This window comes from Anolis sagrei, chromosome 1 (genome assembly GCF_037176765.1).
Source record: "Anolis sagrei isolate rAnoSag1 chromosome 1, rAnoSag1.mat, whole genome shotgun sequence".
Lineage (NCBI taxonomy): Eukaryota > Metazoa > Chordata > Lepidosauria > Squamata > Dactyloidae > Anolis > Anolis sagrei.
The window spans coordinates 25365675-25386863 of NC_090021.1; the positions used below are offsets into that span (position 1 = coordinate 25365675).

Genomic DNA, 21189 nt, shown 5'->3' on the forward strand with positions numbered 1-21189 from the left:
TTGGTGTACCAAGGGTCTTCTTTAGAACAAATAGGTGCCATTTCTGCCTTGCATTTATGATGGGTTTTTGGTATCCGCTAGAACTTTATTTTAGGACCTCCTGTGGGTATCAAAATCTGTGTGTAATGAGATACAATGGAGTAATGAGGTCCATTGGCAAAATCAAGGTTTGCTTCTTGGATATTAATTTTTTGGGGTGGGGGATGCTTTTAAGCCATGGATGATGGAAACCGTGGATGCAGAATCCATGCAAATGAAGGGCATTCTTAACTGGACAATGAAAGCTGTGATAATGAAAGAAGACGAAGTGCAAGGTTTTGCCCCCATTTATTTTTTATTATGCCAAAGTTACTGTATATAAGAAAAAAATAAAAAGAAAAGGCCATTTTGCCAGGTTGCCTTTTGATCTGCCCACCCCACTTCTGAATCTGTTCAGGGACATCCAAGTTGCCCATTCTTGAGTTTGTCCCCTCATGGGGTCATCCAGTTGGAATTGCCTGATTTGACTACCCACAGGGATATTCTTGCTGTTGCTGGAGGGACATTAAGAGGAATGGTGGTTCTCATGAAACTGGTTGGATCTTCTCGCAGTCCAAGGCACTCTCAGAACTTTCCTCCAACACCACAGTTCAAAAGCATCGATCTTCCTTCGCTCAGCCTTCCCTAAGGTCCAGCTCTCACATCCGTAGGTTACTACAGGGAATACCATGGCTTTGACTAGGCAGATCTTTATTGCCAGTCTGATGTCTCTACACTATACTATTTTATCGAGACTGGACATTGCTCTCCTCCCAAGAAGTAAGCGTCTTCTGATTTCCTGGACACAGTCTGCATCTGCAGTAATCTTTGCGCCTAGAAATACAAAGAAATACAAAGTCTATTACATAGAATCAGTAAAACGTGGCTATGATTGGAAGGGCAAATTTATCCTCTTTTTATTATTAAAATATACATTTTTTAAAATTATAGTGCTATAGTACAAAAGGACAGTTTCATAGATGTGTTATAGAAAGGGGAGGAGGAGGAGAAGGAAGTGCTTTGTTTTGTAATCCTCCAGAATTAATAAGAAACCCATTCAAAGGTGGTAATCAAATCATAGAAAATGTATTGTCGAAGGCTTTCATGGCTGGAATCACTAGGTTCTTGTGGTTTTTTTCGGGCTATAGGGCCATGTTCTAGAGGCATTTCTCCCTACATTTCGCCTGCATCTATGGCAAGCATCCTCAGAGGTAGTGGGGTCTGTTGGAATTAGGACAATGGGTTTATATATCTGTGGAATGGCTGGGGTGGGGCAAAGACAGAGGCAGCCCTAGGTAATTTTCAACAGTAAGCAAACAGTATTTTGGCGCCCCCCCTCCCCCCCAAAAAAAAACCAATCACTGATATATATATTCTGTTCATCATGGGAGTTCTGTGTGCCATATTCGGTTCAATTCCATCATTGGTGGAGTTCAGAATGCTCTTTGATTGTACGTGAACTATACATCCCAGTAACTATAACTCACATATGTCAAGGTATATTTTCCCCCAAGAGCGCCTCAAGAGCGCCCCTGGGCAAAATCAACTATACTGCAAATGCTTACTTTGCGTAATGGGTTGAGCCGCCCCTGGGCAAAGAGCTCTTCTCAGCTAGAGCTAGGTGTGAATGTTTCAACTGACCACCTTCATTAGCATTTGAAGGCCTGGCTGAGCCTGGGAAAATCTTTTGTTGAGCGGTGTTAAGATGTGCCTGGTTGTTTCCTCTCTGCTGTTTTGCTGTTGTAATTTTAGAGTTTTTTAATACTGGAAGCCAGATTCCCAGGCTCAGCCAGGCCTTCAAATGCTAATGAAGGTGGTCAGTTGAAACATTCAGACCTAGCTCCAGCAGAGAAGAGCTCTTTGCCCCACCCCAGCCAATCCACAGATATATAAACCCATTGTCCTAATTCCAACAGACCTCACTACCTCTGAGGTTGCTTGCCATAGATGCAGGCGAAACGTCAGGAGAAAGGCCTCTAGAACATGGCCCTATAGCCCGAAAAAAACCCACAAGAACCTAGTAAATCATAGAAACATAGAATCATAACAGTTAGAATCATAGAATCAAAGAGTTGGAAGAGACCTCATGGGCCATCCAGTCCAACCCCCTGCCAAGAAGCAGGAATGAATACAGACATTCCTTGAATGAATACACAAATGGCTAAAATTGAATGAATACACAAATGGCTAAAATTTACAACAGTTAAAAACGGCTTAAAATACCAACAACAAACATAGTTATGGTCCATGGACCCGCATCTGTTAAATAGTTAACAGATCACTTGTATTGGAAAGACAAAGAGAAATGCCAAAGCAAGGCTGTAGTTCTGAACATAGAATGTTGTTGTAAGCTGCGAACGAGAACCGGAAATCTCTCCTGCAGCACCATTTCGACCCCAGCCCTTTCCTCCTCTGGGAAGGTGACGTCACAGGGCGCAGACCCCGCCCCCGCTCGAATGATTCGGCCTCAGCTTTTCGCTCCTTCCCTCCCCCCTCCCTCTCAGGCGGGCGGGATTGGTTCCGGGTCGACAAAGGCGCAGAGGAGGAAGTGCCAGGTAATAGCTCCCTCCCTCCCCCGGCGACCCCTCCCCAATAGGGGAGTGGGTTTGAGACCCCTTCCTTGGAACGCGGTTGGCTCTTTTGTCTCGGGCCTTGGGATTGGCGGGTGGGGGGCTTGGGCGGGGCTTCGGGCTGGCTTGAGGCCAGGCTTCTCTCGCATTCCGCTCAGTCCTACCTGGACCTTCGGAGGGAGAGGTCTCGGGTCTGCTTTCGAGGAGGAAGAGCCGAGAAGAGGCCTTTGTCTACCGTGAAAGGAGGCCATTGAAATACTAAGAGGCCGCACTGTTTGGGGATGATGGGAAGAATGTTACCGTCTCCTTTTTGGATGCCATTTGCCTAGATATTATTATTGTTGTTGTTATTAATGATATATTTATTTACTATTGTGTTATATATTTGTTTTGGGCAAGCTTGGGCCCTCCAAGGTGTTTTGGACTCCAACTCCCACCATTCCTAACAGCCTCAGGCCCTTTCCTTTCCCCCCTCAGCCGCTTAAGCGGCTGAGGGCGAAAAGGAAGGGGCCTGAGGCTGTTAGGAATGGTGGGAGTTGGAGTCCAAAACACCCTGGAGGGCCCAAGCTTGCCCAGGCCTGCTCAGGAGTGACAACAAGTAGTAAAAACAATATTTACTGTATTTTTACCCCGAAGGGGACTCAGAGCAGCTTCACAATTGGCAACAATTCAATGCCACAACAGACAAAAACATACAAATACAATATACACCATACATTAAAATCAATTTTAAAGAAAACCATAGAAGAGCATTTCTCTATATAAATAAAAATGTAATGTTCGTTTGTGGGATTAACAGAACTCAAAAACCACTGGATGAATTGACACCAAATTTGGCCAGAAGACACCTACTAAGGAGTGACCATCACTCAAAAAAATTGATTTTGTCATTTGGGAGTTGTAGTAGGTAGGATTTGTAGTTCAACTATAATCAGAGAGCATTCTGAACTCCACCAATGATGGAATTGAATGAAACGTGGCACACAGGATGCCCGTGACTAACACCAATTTTGGATACAATTCACCTATCGGCCAACAAGTGACCATCACTCATAAAAACACTGAAAAACACAGTGGAAGGGACTTAAAAAGCCAAAAAATATATTAGAACACATGTGCAAAACAACATACATATACACAAACAAATATATAAAGGTAAAAGTAGTCCCCTGACATTAAGTCCAGTCATGTCTGACTCTGGGGTGTGGTGCTCATCTCCATTTCTAAGCCGAAGAGCCAGCGTTGTCCGTAGACACCTCCAAGGTCATGTGGCCGGCATGACTGCATGGAGCGCCGTTACCTTCCCGCCGGAGTGGTACCTATTGATCTACTCACATTTGCATGTTTTCGAACTGCTAAGTTGGCAGAAGCTAGGGCTGACAGCGGAAACTCACGCCGCTCCCCGGAATCAAACCTGCAACCTTTCGATAAACAAGCTCAGCAGCTCAGTGCTTTAACCCACTGCGCCACCGTGGGCTCCTAAAACAAATATATACATACACACAAAACACATATACACAACCTGGGCCACAGCAACGCATGGCAGGGGATGGCTAGTATAAATAAATAATGTAATGTTTGTTTGTGGGATTAGCATAATTCAAAACCCACTGGACGAATTGACACTGAATTTGGACACAATACACCTATCAGGCCAACGAGTGACCATTGCTCATAAAAACACTGAAAAACGCAGCAGAAGGGACTTTAAAAGCCAAAAAAGTAAAAAGATGCTACAGTGCAAGTGCAAAAACAACTTTCAGCCAGGCAAACGGAGCCCCGGGTGGCGCAGTGGGTTAAATCCCTGTGCTGGCAGGACTGAAGACCAACAGGTCGTAGGCTCGAATCCAGGGAGAGCAAGGATGGGCTCCCTCTGTCAGCTCCGGCTTCCCATGCAGGGACATGAGAGAAGCCTCACACAAAGGATGGTAAAACATCCTGGCGTCCCCTGGGCAATGTCTTTGCCCAGCAGGACTGCTGACCGTCCGGCCAGCAGGGTGAGCTCCTATCTGTCAGCTCCAGCTTCCCATGCAGGGACATGAGAGAAGCCTCCTACAAAGGATGGCAAAACATGAAAACATCCTGGCGTCCCCTGGGCAACATCCTTGCAGATGGCCAATTCTCTCACACCAGAAGCAACTTGCAGTTACTCATGTTGCTCCTGACATAAAAAAACCCTGGCAAACCCAACAGACAATAGGATATCCACTCTCTTCCGGATTACAGCTCCCAGCATCCCCTAGACCAGCCCCTTTAGGAGAGGAGGATGATCCAAATGCACTGCTTCCAAGCTGCAAGCTTTCTTCTTGGATTTCTTTAAGAGCATCCCAGTCCCTGCATATTTCCAATTTCATATTTCTGGACTGCAACTCCCAGCAATCCTCCAGATAGATAAGATAGAATAAATAGAGGTAGGTAGGTAGATTGATCAGGAGGACTGCTGGGAGCTGCAGTCCAAGAATTGGTAGAGAAGGAAGAATGGGGAGAAAAGGAAGGAAGGAGAGAAGTAAAGAGAGAAAGAGGGAGGGAAGGTTGGCCACAGCAATGCGTGGCAGGTACAGCTAGTAACATATAAATACATAATTATTAATTATTAAAATATTAGGAAAAAGTATGATAGGTGGGACCCTATGCTATGCTACTTGCGCAGTGCGGGTCATAATGAAGAGAACACCTGTGCTACACAGGTCAGAAGGGGGGGGGGGGCGGACAGCAAACAGCCAAGCATAGTGCTTAAGGCGAGTGAAGTAATGTTAGAGTTATTTACTGTTAAATGATAAACCACGGCTTACAAAGACAGTAAATGGGATAGAAATGTTTCCTCTCCCCCTTTCTGGCGAACAATGTTCCCACGATTTGACGCAGCTGGGTCTCTCATTGCGCTGTCTCGCACATGTGCTCCCCTCATTAATTCAAGCCTGCGTTGCGCAACCAGCGTAGGGTCCCAGCTATCATACTTTTGCCAAATAAAAACAATATCTGAAATCATAATCCAGGAGCCATTCGAATCATGTTACAATCACTTCATAGCTACCTATTGCACTGCAGTACTCTCTGAATGCTTGGTTCCACAGCCAGGTCCTTAGTTCTTTTAAAAGATTAGGAGCCCCAGGTGGCGCAGTGGGTTAAACCCCTGTGCCGGCAGGACTGAAGACCGACAGGTCGCAGGTTCGAATCTGGGGAGAGGCAGATGAGCTCCCTCTATCGACTCCAGCTCCTCATGCGGGGACATGAGAGAAGCCTCCCACAAGGATGATAAAAACATCAAAAATCATGCGGGCGTCCCCTGGGCAACATCCTTGCAGACGGCCAATTGTCTCACACCAGAAGTGACTTGCAATTTATTTCACTGGAGAAGGGGTTCCACAGCTCAGGAGCCACCACTGAGGAGGCCTTGTCCCCACCAGCCACACCTGTGAAGGCGTTGAGACTGGGAGCAGGGCCTCCCCAGAAGATCTTAATCTCCTAGATGGGGTTCATAGATAAGCTGGGCCATAGGCTAAAGCCAGCACTTTTAATTGTTCAAGGTAGACTGGCAGCCAGTGGAGTGGGCATAATGGGGGGGGGGGGGAGTGTATGCTCCCAGTATGCCATGCTGGTTATCAATCTGGCTGCTGCCTGTTGTACTACTTGAAGCTTCTGAACAGTCTTCAAAGGCAACCTCATTGCAGTATATTCGAGATGTAACAAGAGTGTGGATCACCATGGTGAAGTCTGGCTTTTCAAGGTATGGCCGCAGCTAGCGCACAAGTTTTAATTGTGTGAAAGCTCCCCTGGCCACCGCCAAGACCTGGGGTTCCAGGCTCAATGATGAATCCAGGATTACTCCCAAGCTGCGAACCTGTGTCTTCAGGAGAAGTGTAACCCCGTTCAGCACAGGCTGTACCCTTCTATCCTGTTCAGCCTTTTGACTGACCAGGAGGACCATTGTCTTGTCTGGATCCAATTTGTTCACCCTCATCCAAACTGTCACATCAGTTCAGGACCTGGCCAGCCTCCTTAGCAGCAAGTGGAAAGGAGTGATAAGAGTTAGACATCTGTGTAGAGATGGTATCAAACTCCAAAACTTTAAACTCAATTGTTTGTCATTGTGAAAACTACAAAATATAAAATTATAATAAATTTTGTGGTGTAGATTAGCTTTGCATCATGTAGCTTCCAACACATCTTTATACTGTTTGATGCCCTAATAATTATAATGGCTGGATTCAGGAATAGTGGCAAATACGGCCTAAACTCTGTTTTAGTCCTTGTTGGCTTGCAGGGTACCTCAGGGCTCTATTCTGTTCCCCATGTTATTTGACATTTACATGAAACCGCTGGTAGAGATCATCTGGAGTTTTGGAGTTCAATGCCATATTTATGCAGAGGACATCCATGGCAGCTAACATGGTGTCAAACTACATTAGTTCTATGCACCCCTAGTCATATCACTGCACCCCACATTATGAGTCCTTTGATCAAAATGCCTCCTCTTCAATTGTCTGCCCTGTCCCTGAAGAAAATAAAATATATATAACCCCTCCAATCCCACTATTTATTTATTTATTTATCGTGTCAGTAGCAACCAGACAATTGTATTACATTTTTAACATTTTTTTTACAAACAGACAAAACAGAGTTTGCAAGCTTGGTAGTCGATTAAATGTCCTTTGACCAGTAGCTGGCCACTTGGAGTGCCTCTGATGTTGCTGCAAGGAGGTCCTCCATTGTGCATGTAGCAGGGGTCAGGTTGCATTGCAGCAGGTGGTCAGTGGTTTGCTCTTCTCCACACTCGCATGTTGTGGATTCCACTTTGTAGCCCCATTTCTTGAGGTTGGCTCTCCATCTCATGGTGCCAGAGCGCAGTCTGTTCAGCGCCTTCCAAGTCGCCCAGTTTTGTGTGCCCAGGGGGGAGTCTCTCATTTGGTATCAGCCATTGTTTGAGGTTCTGGGTTTCAGCCTGCCACTTTTGGACTCTCGCTTGCTGAGGTGTTCCAGCGAGTGTCTCTCTAGATCTTAGAAAACTATTTCTTGATTTAAGTCGATGTGCTGGCTGATACCCAAACAAGGGATGAGCTGGAGATGTCTCTGCCTTGGTCCTTTCACTAATGGCTGCTACTTCCCGGCGGATGTCAGGTGGTGCAATACCGGCTAAACAGTTAATTTCTACAGTGGTGTAGGGCGCAGACACCCCGTGATAATGCGGCATGTCTCATTAAGAGCCACATCCACTGTTTTAACGTGGTGAGATGTGTTCCACTAATAGAGGGGGAAATATCTTCCATCTTTGTTCCACAGTAAGAAGAAATCCATCAGATGTGATGTCCTGTCAAGAAATCTCTATAGCAGACACCCTCAAACTGTGGTCCTCCAGATGTTTAGCCCTCCAACTCCCTCTGGGAGTTGGGGGCCCAAACTTCTGGAGGGCCATAGTTTGAGGATGTCTATATAAACATTGAGTGCTGCAGCTATTTAATTTCTGCCTATCACACTATAGAGAAACTGATTGAATTGCTGCCTGATAAACAAGTTGTCAATATTACTGGGATTGCAGTTGTATCCTAGTCTCACACTTTCCAGCACTGCCTATTTTGTTTCCATTTTTTACCTTTGGTCTTGTTGCCCTTGTCCTCACAGTCTTGCACTGTTTGTCCAGAAAAATGTCACATTTCTTGCTTTCTTACTTTGGGAGGGTATATAACTGCCACCCCAAGGCAAGCTGCCTCTTTACAGTGCTCCACAACTTCACTTTCTACAAAACCACAGCCACCAGACTCTGCTGCAGTTCTTCAAAGCTGCAAGGATCTGCTGCAGGTGATTTCAGGCAAGATTTTTATGCCATTTCCCTCCTAGTTCAGTTATTTTTACGGCAGTGGGAGGGTTTGTTCTCCTGTTAATAATCCTTATTTTCTTCCACAGTTTCCAGAAGAAGCAGGGCACATGTTCTGGCCAGAAAAGGAAATTGGGAAGGGGGTAGGTCTGAGGATAAGGGACCAAGGGTTGAAAAGAGCAGCAGTGGGGCAGGCACGTGATTCACACCTCTTTGCTGAGGGACTGGTTTTCTACACAAGGCATTTTTCTCTCCTGCTAACAAGTGTACAAGATCTGTAAAAATAAACTCTGATTTGGGCATTTAATCGGTTTTGGAACTAATCTGCCAATTTTAGAAGTAGTTATTCTTTGTTTTGCAGTGTGTAGTTCTTTGGTCTAAACTTCTTAAACCTACATTTTATTATTATGCATATTTATACACAAATTTGTGTCCGAGAAGCAGAGCGACAGGGTCCAAAAATCTTGTCTTCTATTTGTAGCCATGAGGAATCTTCTTCACTGCTGTTTCTATGGTTTTTGTTTGTTTTTGTGTATCCGCTTTCAAATGCCCAGTCAACCTATGCCAGCCCCATGAATTCCATGGGCTTTTCTTAGACAAGGAATACTGGTTTAGTCAGTTCCGACCTCTGAAAAATAGCCTACAGCACCTCGTATAGGCAGTCCTCGAGTTACAAATATCTGACTTACAAACAACTGATAGTTAAGAATGGGGGTGAGACAACAGGACGGGGAAAATCTGCCTCTTGGAAGGAAATTCATCTCTGAAATAGTTATTGTAATGGGAAAAAAGTCTCCACTGAAGCTTTCTCACCAATCCTTGTTCCCATAACAAGTATTTTTCTTTCAAAATCCAGTGGTCACAGAGTCAGAAAGTGAGATGAAATCTTCTGAACAGAGGCATAGACATCAAAATGAGTATTACAGAGGTGTTAACTCTTCCCTATGCAACCATTCATACATATACACTCTCACACACACACACATATATACACATACACACACACATGTGGAGCAAAACATTTTGCCTCCTGTGTCATTGAAATGTTATGAATGTACATATAACAGCAGAAGTTGCTACAGATCATAGCCTGAACTGTCCTTTACAAAAAAAAAAACCCTACTGGTCAACATAGTCACCATCAATTTGTACACATTTGCACCATCATTTTAACCCAGGCATCAAAACCATTTTGGAAAAATTCAGGGTTTTGCTCCATGACCCATGATTTTAAGGCTGTTTCTGAATCTGAAACCATATAGGTTGTCTTTCAGAGGTCCAAACAGGTAAAAGTCAGAAGGGGGGTGGGGGCAAGTCATAAATGTTCTTCAAGTAATTATGGATTTCCTTAGTTGCACGACCTTCTTTTGGCAGAAATTAAATGATGACTCTTTCTTTTAACTTCAGATTCTTGGTTCTTACCAATCAGAAAAAGAAAAGGCTATATCAGTAGAGTAAAGTTCCCTCTATCACAGTGGTTCTCAACCTGGGGTCCCCAGATGTTTTTGGCCTACAACTCCCAGAAATCCCAGCCATTTTACCAGTTGTTAAGATTTCTGGGAGTTGAAGGCCAAAAACATCTGGGGACCCCAGGTTGAAACCACTGCTCTATCATATCATGCATAGAAAGTCCAGTAGCTGTGAAAGAAATAAAAGTTAGAGTGATGGAGGCATTGCTTTTTGACCCACTCTCATATGTGTGTGTGTGTATAACATGACACTTTTAAAAGTACCTGTTCCAGCTTATAAATAAAGAACAAACCTACAGAACATATCTTGTTTGTAACTTGGAGACTGTCTGTATTTGTAGTCTCTCATCCAAGTACCTCCCAGAGCAGGCTCTGCTTAGTTCTCAAGATCAGATAGGATCCCATGACTTTAGGGTAGTTTAGCCCTTACACAAACAGTCAGAAAGAGAGATGGTCTACTTGTACAATATTTTTTGATTGATAATGGTACGATCATCCCATCTAGAAACACCTGTACAATATACAGGGTTAGTCAAAATGCATAGGCCAATAAGCCATTCAATTGAATGGCTTATTGGCCTATGCATTTTGACTAACCCTGTACAATATTTATTTTAAAACTATTTATTATTTGAATTCCCAATATGCTTATTGTGTGATGTTAGATGCCAGTAAGCTTTATTTAGGGTTGGTTTTTTTGTTTTGTTCTCTTGGCCCACGAGATAAGAAACGCCTTATGCAGGATTTATATACAGGATTTATAGGAGAGGGCTGCAACCTCTGCTGACTTCCCTCTTCAGCAGAAATTCCTTCCTTCCCACTTTTCAAAAAGAATATACATGAGAAAAGAGAGAGGGGAATGGAGAAGTCAAGCAGCAACATAAAAGGCTAATTTATTGTAGCATAAATGTTTTTGACTTTTAAACCACTTCTTCAGATGCCTAAGGGAATTAATATCAAAACCAAATTTATTAGCAGGTATATAGCTATGGGGATGGGATCCGAATGTAACAGGATACAAAGGGATGCAGTGTGCGATACTGTCCATAAACCTTCAAATAGTTATATAAGGTAATATAAATCTGGATATTTGTTTTTACACAGTTCTGAGCGGAGAACTTTTTGTCAGCATGACCTCGCACGAATACTAACCAGGATGATATTTCAATAAATGCTGAAAGGGATTTTTTTTTAAAATTCAGAAAGAAAGGAGGAAGACATGCAGCAAAGGTTTGGAGTGGAAGCTGCCTGCTTCCCATGTAATTAATAACCTCGCCCTGTTACATCTGCAATACAGTATATGGAAACACCAACAAAACCTACAAACCTGTGGAATGTATGAAAAATTGCATGTTGCAGTCAAAACTTCGAAAGATTTCTTTTAAAGATAATTTTTGGCTATTACTTCAGGATTAACATGTGCTTTAATATATTATCTACCAGAAATGTTTGTCTCTTTTCAAAGGACAGCGTTGCAGCTTCTGATCGTGCAGCTGGCAAATGCTGAATGATACAGTATGTCTTTTAAGAAATTCTACCCAGCAAAACCTCGCCTTTAAAACAAAAACAAATCTGTTACATCTGTGTTTAAACATATTCACAGATAACATGATTTATGAATGTTGTGACTTGCAGAAAACTTATAACCGTATTTATGAAAAATGATCCATTGCCCATATGTATTGAGTTTTTCAAATGTAGGCTGCTCTGGAAATCTGCATTACAGGAACAACCGACTGGTTCAAGATTGGGAAAGGAGTACAGCAAGGCTGTAGACTCTCACTTGACCTATTCAACTTGTATGCAGGACACATCATGCAATGTGCAGAGCTTGATGAGTCCAAAGCATGGTGTTTAAATTGCTGGAAGAAACATTAACAACCTTAGATATGCAGATGATACCACTTTAATGGCTGAAAGCGAGGAGGAGCTAAGGAGCCTTCTAACCAAGGTGAAAGAAGTAAGTGCAAAAGCTGGGTTGCAGTTAAACATCAAAGAAACCAAGATTATGACAACCAGACTAATTGATAACTGGCAAATAAAGGGAGAAAACGTGGAGACAGTGACAGACTTTGTATTTCTAGATGCAAAGATTACAGCATACACAGACTGCAGCCAGGAAATCAGAAGGCATTTACTTCTTGGAAGGAGAGCAATGACCAATCTTGATAAAATAGTGAAGAGTACAGACACCACATTGGCAACAAAGATCCGCATAGTTAAAGCATAGTTCATTGTAATAACCTATGGATGTGAGAGCTGGACCATAAGGAAGACTGAGCGAAGGAAGATAGACACTTTTGAATTGTGGTGTTGGAGGAAAATACTAAGAATGCCTTGGACCGCAAGAAGAATAAAGCAGTCTATACTCCAGGAAATAAAGTCCGACTGCTCACTGGAGGGAAGGATATTGGAGGCAACAATGAAGTACTTTGGCCACTTAATGACAAGACAGGAAACTTGGAGAAGACAATGATGCTGGGAAAAATGGAAGGAAAAAGGAAGAGGAGCCGACCAAGGGCAAAATTGATGGATGGTATCCTTGAAGTGACTGGCTTGACTTTGAAGGAGCTGGGGGTGGCCACAGCAAACAGGGAGATCTGGCATGGGCTGCTCCATGAGGTCACGAAGAGTCGGAAGCGACTGAACGAATAAACAACAAACAAAATATTTTTCATGATCTCTCTCTCTCTCTCTCTCTCTCTCACACACACACACACACACACTTCATATGTTTCCAAGTGAAATAATCCATATGTGTACATCACAGTTCAATGAAATTAAAGTTGAAAAGATAAAGATAGAAATTCCCATTCCCATTGATATTTAAAGTTAAATGTAAGCTTTTCCCCTCAAAATAAACTCTTTCAGAATGGTTGACATAAAACAGACTTCTTTGTAGGTCTCCAATGAGCAAGAATCTTTAAGATAGCTTATCTTCATGTTTTCAGAATGTTAGGGTCTGTTTCCCCCTACTTCTGTGGTTCTGGGTAATGTCATAGTAGGGAGTAAGGAAAGTGGCCAATGCATCTCAAAGCAAAGTGAAACAATTGTTCTGTCCCCCTGAACTGATCAGGTTGCGTTATGTGGTGTCACCTTTTCTTTTTTTTTTACAGGAGCTGCCCTTTTAATAATGGCTCGTATTACTCTGGAAGAACTCAATGAAATGAGTGATGAGGTCCTTGATGAAGAAGATGAGCCAATGGATGGGGAGGAACAGAACAGGCTGTTTTCCCATTGGGAGACGGTAGCTAGCACTCACCAAGTGTCACTTCCTCAAGGTATGAATTCACATTGCTGTGAGGCCCAATAAAATTGAATCTAGATGCATCTTCAATGAGAAGAAGCTATGCTCTGAAGGGTGAGGTCTATCCCCTCTGGTTTGTACAGCTGTGGGCAACCTCCAGCTTGAGAGTGTCCCTCCCATGCTTTGTGTGGGCTGTCTGCTTTTGTTTTGATTTCTCCTGAAACAGTTGTCATGTTTTATCAATTCTGATGGGTTTAAAAAAAAATAAAAGTACTAAAATGTGATTCCATAAGGGAATAGCAGTAGCTTTGCAACTTGCCTGACACTCAATAGTCTGTCTCTGGGAGATAAAGGAAAGGCAAAACTTGCTTCAGGTTGACATAAAAGTCAGCCAAATAACATTGTACAACTCTGGTTTCTATTCTAAACCAAAAGAAAAGTGTCCTCTGAGCTTAGTCTTTAGAGAAAGTCCTTGGAAGAAGGTTGGAGGTATAATAATAATAATAATTATTATTATTATTATTATTTATAGACCGCCCTCTCTCCTTGAGGGGATGCAGGGCAGTTTACACACAAAGAAGGCAAACATCCAATGCCCTATGCAAATACGCAAATACAAACATCTTAAAAATAATACAAAATAATAACCATAGACTTATAACAAAAGAGAAATTAGCATCAAAATGAAAAACGAACTATGGATACTCAAATAAACATAATTATATTGATAACATAATTAACAATTAAGACATAGGCCCTGAGAAAATGATTAAAATACATAAAATGGCTATCATGTACCATAACAGTAGTGGAATACAAACAAGTGAGCCAGCGTTCTGATGGGATTAAAAGTGTCTTAGGTGTGCTGCTAACTTAGAATGAATGAAAAGTCAAAACAAAATGAACCCTAAAGAAAGAATAGAAAAGACAATACATTCCTTGCACTCCAAAAGGCAATAGAAACTCAGTTTAAATACACTGACATCCAAAGTAGGCAAGACTAATTTCATAAATGGCTTTTCAGAAATAAATTGAAGGCAGGGCAGGTGAGACATAGTCCCCATGGGTTGGTTTAACAATTTCCAATCCTGTAGTCTTGATCCATGTTAGCAAACATGGTGTTTGAGAGAGCAGAATTCAAATTTGTCTTTGTTCCTAGTGCTGGAATAAGCTCCCCATACCTCACTTCATGGGCTGGGTCAAACTCCCTGCACTTGCAATTAGCTTTGAAAAAGTCATTAATGTGATTTCAAGTTGTATGCAGTTAATTTGTCCAATTCTGCTCTTTGAGCTCTTGGGTGGCAGTTTTTCCACTAGCCTAAAAGATTATTCCCAGTTAGTTCTATCATCTATCCATCAGTAAGATACAGGTGATAGGAGAAGCAAAAGCATACGAGAAGCTCAGCCTCTCATTGAACATCTAGAAAACCAAAGTGCTCTTTCAGCAGTCACCAGCCAATCCCTCTACAATGCCAGAAATACAGCTTAATGGTGTAACATTAGAAAATGTTGACCATTTCTGCTACCTCAGCAGCCACGGCTCCACAAAAGTCAACATTGACACTGAAAAACAACACCGCCTGAGCTCTGCGAGTGCAACATTCTTCCAAATGAAGCAGAGAGTGTTTGAGGACCGGGACATCTGTAGGAGATCAAAGTACTTGTTTATAAAGCTGTTGTCCTCCCAACCCTGCTATGTGCCTGCAAAACGTGGACTGTCTACAGACACCACATCCAACTCCTGGAATGATTCTCTCAGCGTTGCCTCTGAAAAATCCTGAAATTTTTTTGGGAGGACAGGCAAACAAATGTCGGCATGTTGGAAGAAGCAAAGACCACCAGCATTGAAGTGATGCTCCTACATCATCAACTCTGCTGAACTAGCAACATTGACCCAAAGCAATTACTATACTCCCAATTTAAGAATGGGAAATGTAATGTTGGTGTACAGGAAAAGAGATTTAAAAACTGAGGCATAGACACTGAAAACTGGGAAGCCCTGGCCCTTGAGTGCTCTAACTGGAGGTCAGCTGTGACCAGCAGTGCTGCAGAATTCAAAGAGGCTCAAATGGAGGGAGAAAGGGAGAAACGTGCTAAGAGGAAGGTGCATCAAGTCAACCCTGACCGGGACTGCCTTCCATCTGGAAACCGGTGTCCTCACTGCAGGAAAACATGTGGATCAAGAATAGGGCTCCACAGCCACCTACAGACCCACCGCTTAGATACTATACTTGGAGGACTATCATCCTCAGGCTACAAGGGATCACCTAAGCTAGGCCATCATTAAGATACAGGTGATAGTAGGGGAAAATGTTCGCATCCATTTCTGTGTCTGTATTATCTTAAGAAGAACTATTCCCAGCTAAATGGTTTGTATCGTTAGATCTTTATACAGTATGGAAACTGTATACAGTATAAACTCTTCACAAAGGTTGTAAGTTTAGAAAGTATAGATTTCTACAAATTTGGTGGAAGTTGAAGACGTTTTCCAGGTTTAACATTCAACATTTCCCAATTTCCTCTTTTTTTGATAGAGATGGCAGGTCCAATCGTGCAAATGACACGCAATAACCAGGCGCGCGAGCCTGTGCCCTATGCAACTTTATCACAGCATGAGAAGGTGAGCAGTCATATATATACAGACTTTCATCTCCTGAGACGTATGGAGTATCGTTGCCAAAGATAGGTCTGCGTAAATACCTCAGGGTCCTATTTTTGTGGTATACTGAGGAATAAAGAGATTGAGGAAAGTTATGTGATACCTCATTGTATTTTTTTCCTCTTTCTTGAGAATCCAGTTAATAATTCTGCCTTCCTCGCCATTATTTGTTGATATCATTAATCTTATGCCAATCTGTTCTCCACCTGACAGTGCGTTTCTCTATGTGTCTAATCAGAAGAAAGAAAATGTGTTTATATCCAAATCCATCTGAACAAATTTTAAAGGAACTGAAAAAAAATGTGCTGAGGATATGCAATTGAAATTATCTCTGTCATTCCTTGTTCATATATTTCTATGCCATTGGAACATTGGTCACTGGTATGAAATATATTAATAATGTAGCCTTAAATGTTGCTTATTGATTCTTATTCCATCATTTATGCGTGTATATGTGCCTTCAAGTCACCTGTTGACTTAGGAGCCCCGGCAGGACTGCTGTCCAAAAGGACAGCAGTTTGAATCTGAGAAAGCGGTGAGCTCCCATCTGTTAGCTCCAGCTTCTCATGCAGGGACATGAGAGAAGCCTCCCATAGGATGGTAATACATCCAGGTGTCCCCTGGGTAATGTCTTAGCAGACTGCATATTCTCTCACACCAGAAGCGACTTGCAGTTTCTCAAGTTGCTCGTGATACCAAAAAAAGCAAAAACCTGTTCACTTAATGGCCATAAAGATAACCTCTCATAGGAATTTTGCCACTGTCTTTGCATGAATTCTTTCAAATTGAATCTCTAAAGATTCTCTTTGTTGGAGATGTCTCCCTGTTTTTGTTGGGGAGGTTTTTTTTGGAGGGGGGGTTGTCAGTCATTACAATCACATGGACATTTTTTTCTGATGGAGCAATTTTCCACCCATATCAATGCAAAACAGTGTTTTTGAGAAGCAGAATTCTCAGCCAATAACAATAAAAACTATCTAGAGTAATAAATTGCAACTGTCACCTAAAATATAATAGAAGCAAAAGACAACAGCAACAACAAACAAGAAGGGGTAAAATATGTAACAAACATTTTTTTTTCATGCTTTCAGAACAGGTCGTATTTGTGCTTAAGTGGTCTTCGTCCTACATTTTTATTTAATTTATTTTTGGAAAATAAAACGATGAGCATTGTTTGTTAGTACAATGGCCACATATAGCTCTAGTTTTAGCTGAGAAAACAGTTCAAATAACTATTTCATTTAGGAACTCTAGATTTAGTTGTTTTTTGGGTTTTTTTGTAATGTAACAATTTGCTATTTAGAGCAATGTGCCCTTTGATAAAATCTGGAGGGTATTAGACTGGCAATAGTTTCCCAGTAATCAGTGGTGATGCAGATAAGAGAGTCTCAAACGTTATGTCAATAACGCCTTTGTTTGGTTTGGTTAAAAAGGCTGATAAAATTAAAACATTTTGGTTCTCCTTTTTCCTTGGTAAATACCAATTTGAAAATATGATATTGAGACATGTGGCTTTTTGAATTTACCATACAATTATGTTTGGCAGTGAAACTGATGCTTTTTTGGTACAAGGCGGAGGGCAGAAATTGAAGTGACATTGCCTTTTCTTTTTCTAAAATGTCAAAGCTTTTCCAATCTGCCATTTCCACTCTGCACTGTTTGAAAGCCAAAAGCTAGACCTGGCTTTCACTGTCTCTTCTTTCTTCTTGGCTCAGTGTGAGGAGTTAGCATATGAGGAACGGTTGTACCCAGCTGGGAAATGGGCATGCATCACCAAACAAGAACCCAAGTATGAGCAGACCATCTCTATGGGTTTCATGAAATTAATACGCTACATCTGCAAAGAGAACTCCCTAGGTATGTATGTGCAAGCAATTGCTATAGGTGTTGTAGTCATATGCAGCAACTGGATTAATTTGAGATTGGGAATACATGAGATGGATTTCCTACCATTTTATTTTACAGTCTGATTGTGTGCATTTCCTGTCTAGGCCGCCACTTGGGGATGACCGTTCCAGTGATCAATGAAATCCAACTGAATAAGGAAGGCACAGAATTGCTCCAAGAAGTTACTACAGCTTATTACCTCCCTGAGGAATTTCAACACAGCCCCCCTCTTCCCCTTGACCCAGAAATCCAAATCCAAGAGAGAGCACCATTTCACGTTATCACCAGGTGGGCCCTGACTCATGCGTACTAAAGATATATTTTGGGGTTCAAAGGCTTGTAGGTGGAGCCGGGAAGGTCTGATTTTTTCCCAGCTAGGAGAAAGGCAATACCTGACAGGGAAGATGGTAGTTAAGAGAGCAGAAATGTGGAAGTCAGCAAAATCCTCTTGAAAAGATGATTGTCTGTTGGGGCAGTCATTCCTAAGAGGTCCTCCTCCCCTCCCCCTGTCAAAATCAGAAGGTGTGTACAGGTGAGTGAGTAGGTCATTTCATAGGAAACTAGGATGTTCTTACCAACACTAGATCTTTAAGGGACGTTGTTTTGTTGTTGACCTTGTATAAAGGGTGTTTTATGGGACGACTACGGAAGAAACAATCCTACGGGAGATCCGCCTTCTCTGGGAGTTGCTGGGCTCTACAGATAACGTGCTCCGGGAAACCTACGTGGTGGCTGCATACCAGAATCCCGCTGTCCCTAATCGTCGTAATGAGATCTGGTTTATCCGGCGAGCAGATTGAAAGTGCAGTGAATTCCTGACAAGATTACAATCCACCCTGTGACTGGATCCCGGTTTAGATGGCAGTTCTAGTCCGAAGGAGATGAATGCACATCCCGACTCACTATAGAATAGATGAGCCGCTCCTTTACCCCTGGGTGAACCAAGGAGTTATGTTCCTCCCTAGGAGCTCACAGCCAGGGGAAGACTAATGCACCCAGATCTCTCCCATGGAAGGGTTCCACCCCACTCCTGTAGGGGATGGTATGGCATTATGGTGGCAAAGGTGGAGAGGATATTGGATAGATGAAGTGCCAGCTTCCATGGTCCCCAACAGAGTCTGTGTTACAGTGGAAGAGTGCCCTGAGCAGTGGCTGAGCAATCCGCGTGGCACATTTCAAGGATTAGGTGTTGATTCTGAAATGAAAGGGGAGTACAGGTCCAAACACCACTGCCCATAGCTGTGTCTGTAATGGACAGATAGGAATGGATGAGGCACAGGCCAGGACCTACATTACTTATAGAAAGAAAATTACACTTCTGATGCAAACTGCATCACTTTTAGTCATGTATATGGAAGGTGACTAGTCACCTTATTCTCCAACAACAATGAAGCTCCATTCCTGCATCTTGGGATGGAATAGCTTTAGACATTCTCGGCTGGAATAATTTGAAAACATGTCCAGGAAATCCCTGCCAAAGCCTATGGCCAGAGGAAGACCCGAGAAGTGCAGTTCAGGGAGACTCTTCTCTTTGGCATAAGATCCTGTTGGCTTTTTCTTTTGCCCTGTGGGTACTCTAAGGGTACTCCTGCCTATCAGCCAGCTGGAGCTTTTGCCCACTTCCTCTTGACCAGGTGGGCCCAAGGGCTTGGTGCGAGTTAAACAGGCCATATATCTGTAAGTTGTCATTGGCAGCATTTTTGTTGCTGTGTGTTGTGTTGTGCATTGATTGGTTGGTTTCACACTCATGAATGCTGCTGTCCTCTGCCAAGCGAGGATGGTGGAACAAAGCAAACCTGAAATAAAATCTAGCTCAAACCGCAGACTTTTTGTTTTTGTTTTGTGTGTGTCTCCTTGGAATAGTATTTCCATAATTTTTGTGATAGAATCATAGAATCATTGAGCTGGAAGAGACCTCGTGGGCCATCCAGTCCAACCCCCTACCAAGAAGCAAGAAAATTGCATTCAAAGCACCTCCAACAGATTGCCATCCAGCCTCTGCTTAAAAGCCTCTAAAGAAGGAGCCTCCACCACACTCCGGGGCAGAGAGTTTCACTGCTGAACAACTTTCATAATTAGGAAGTTCTTCCTCATATTCAGGTAGAAGTTTGAAGCCATTGTTCCACGTCCTAGTCTCCAGGGAAGCAGAAAACAAGCTAGCTTCCTCCTTCCTATGACTTCCCCTTACATATTTATACATGGCCAATCATGTCTCCTCTCAGCTTTCTCTTCTGCAGGCTAAACATGCCCAGCTCTTTAAGCTGCTCCTCATAGGGCTTGTTCTCCAGACCCTTGATCATTTTAGTCGTCCTCCTCTGGACACATTCCAGCTTGTCAACATCTCCCTTCAATTGCGGTGCTCAGAACTGGACACAATGTTCCAGGTGTGGTCTGACCAAGGCAGAATAGAGGGATAGTATGACTTCCCTGTATCTAGACACTATACTCCTATTTATGCAAACCAAAATCCCATTGGCTTTTCTTGCCGCTGCATGACATGGTTGGCTCATGTTTAACTTGTTGTCCACAAGGACTCCGAGATCTTTTTCACATGTACAACTCATACCTGACTCCAGGGTTTGAATATACATTCTGCCCTTTCTGTTGTGGTTTCAACCATTAAGAGTTTGAAAATATTAAATAAAGATAATCCAAAAAGCAAACCTTGATTTTGACATCTTATATAAGGGATACCATTTTACTGTACCATTGCATATAATTGGAATAGAGCATCCACAGATTTTGGTTTTCACATGAGGTCCTGAAACCAAACCCCAGTGGCTATGAAGGTCAGTTCTTGGGTGGCCAGCTTGAAAACAGCTGGCATGTGATGAGCAGAACAGCTGCTTGCTCAGAACTTGATAGATATTTTCAATATAAAGAAGCAGATATAAGGGAATGACATCCTGCCTCTTCAAATTACTGTAATCCTCACCTAGCATTGTTCAAAACTCATACTGAAACACGGCCCCAGTAGAATTGGAGTCTTTCACGTTTGGAAGGATATTCAAAATGGTACAATACTGAACATCTTGCAGTTATGATCTGCACAACTGCAGTCAGAATGGCAGTTGCTGAGCTTTGTAATTGCCTGCACTTCTGCAAATGTAGTTCACTTATTCCAGTGCTGAAAATCCATACTCCTTATTTTTCAAAATGGGATACACACAGGGTTCCAGAATTAACTGAAAATGAATCAAAACCTCAGCCCAGAAGTGACTGGGAGTACTTCCCATTTTGATTGGGGAGTGTTGTGGGTTTTACTCAGCCATTATTCTTGGAGACTTTCAAGAGCAGCAATTAATTATTTTGGAGGATTTTTTTCACTCCCAGTATTTAAATTTTGAAGAGGTGAAGGGGCCATGGGAACTGAAAAGGAGGATTTGGGCAGCATATGGCCTGTGGGCCTCACTTTCCACATCCCTGCTTTGGAAGCATAAACACTGGAAGCATAAAACATCACATTCATAGGGATTAGCGACTATCCCAGCACCTCCATGCAGCTAACTTTAATATTATGCATGACA

At 42.6% G+C, this 21189-nt stretch overlaps 1 protein-coding gene across 1 annotated transcript; it reads left to right on the plus strand.

Annotated features, from left to right (window-relative positions):
* The first annotated feature begins 2453 nt into the window (after positions 1-2453).
* Positions 2454-19485, plus strand: LOC132761511 (heme-binding protein 1-like). Its single transcript, XM_060754433.2, has 6 exons — positions 2454-2573; positions 12986-13150; positions 15651-15736; positions 17491-17632; positions 17767-17950; positions 18288-19485. Exons 2-6 carry the CDS (start codon positions 13003-13005, stop codon positions 18460-18462), a joined length of 735 nt encoding a protein of 244 aa, XP_060610416.1. The 5' UTR covers positions 2454-2573; positions 12986-13002; the 3' UTR covers positions 18463-19485.
* Positions 19486-21189: the final 1704 nt, after the last annotated feature.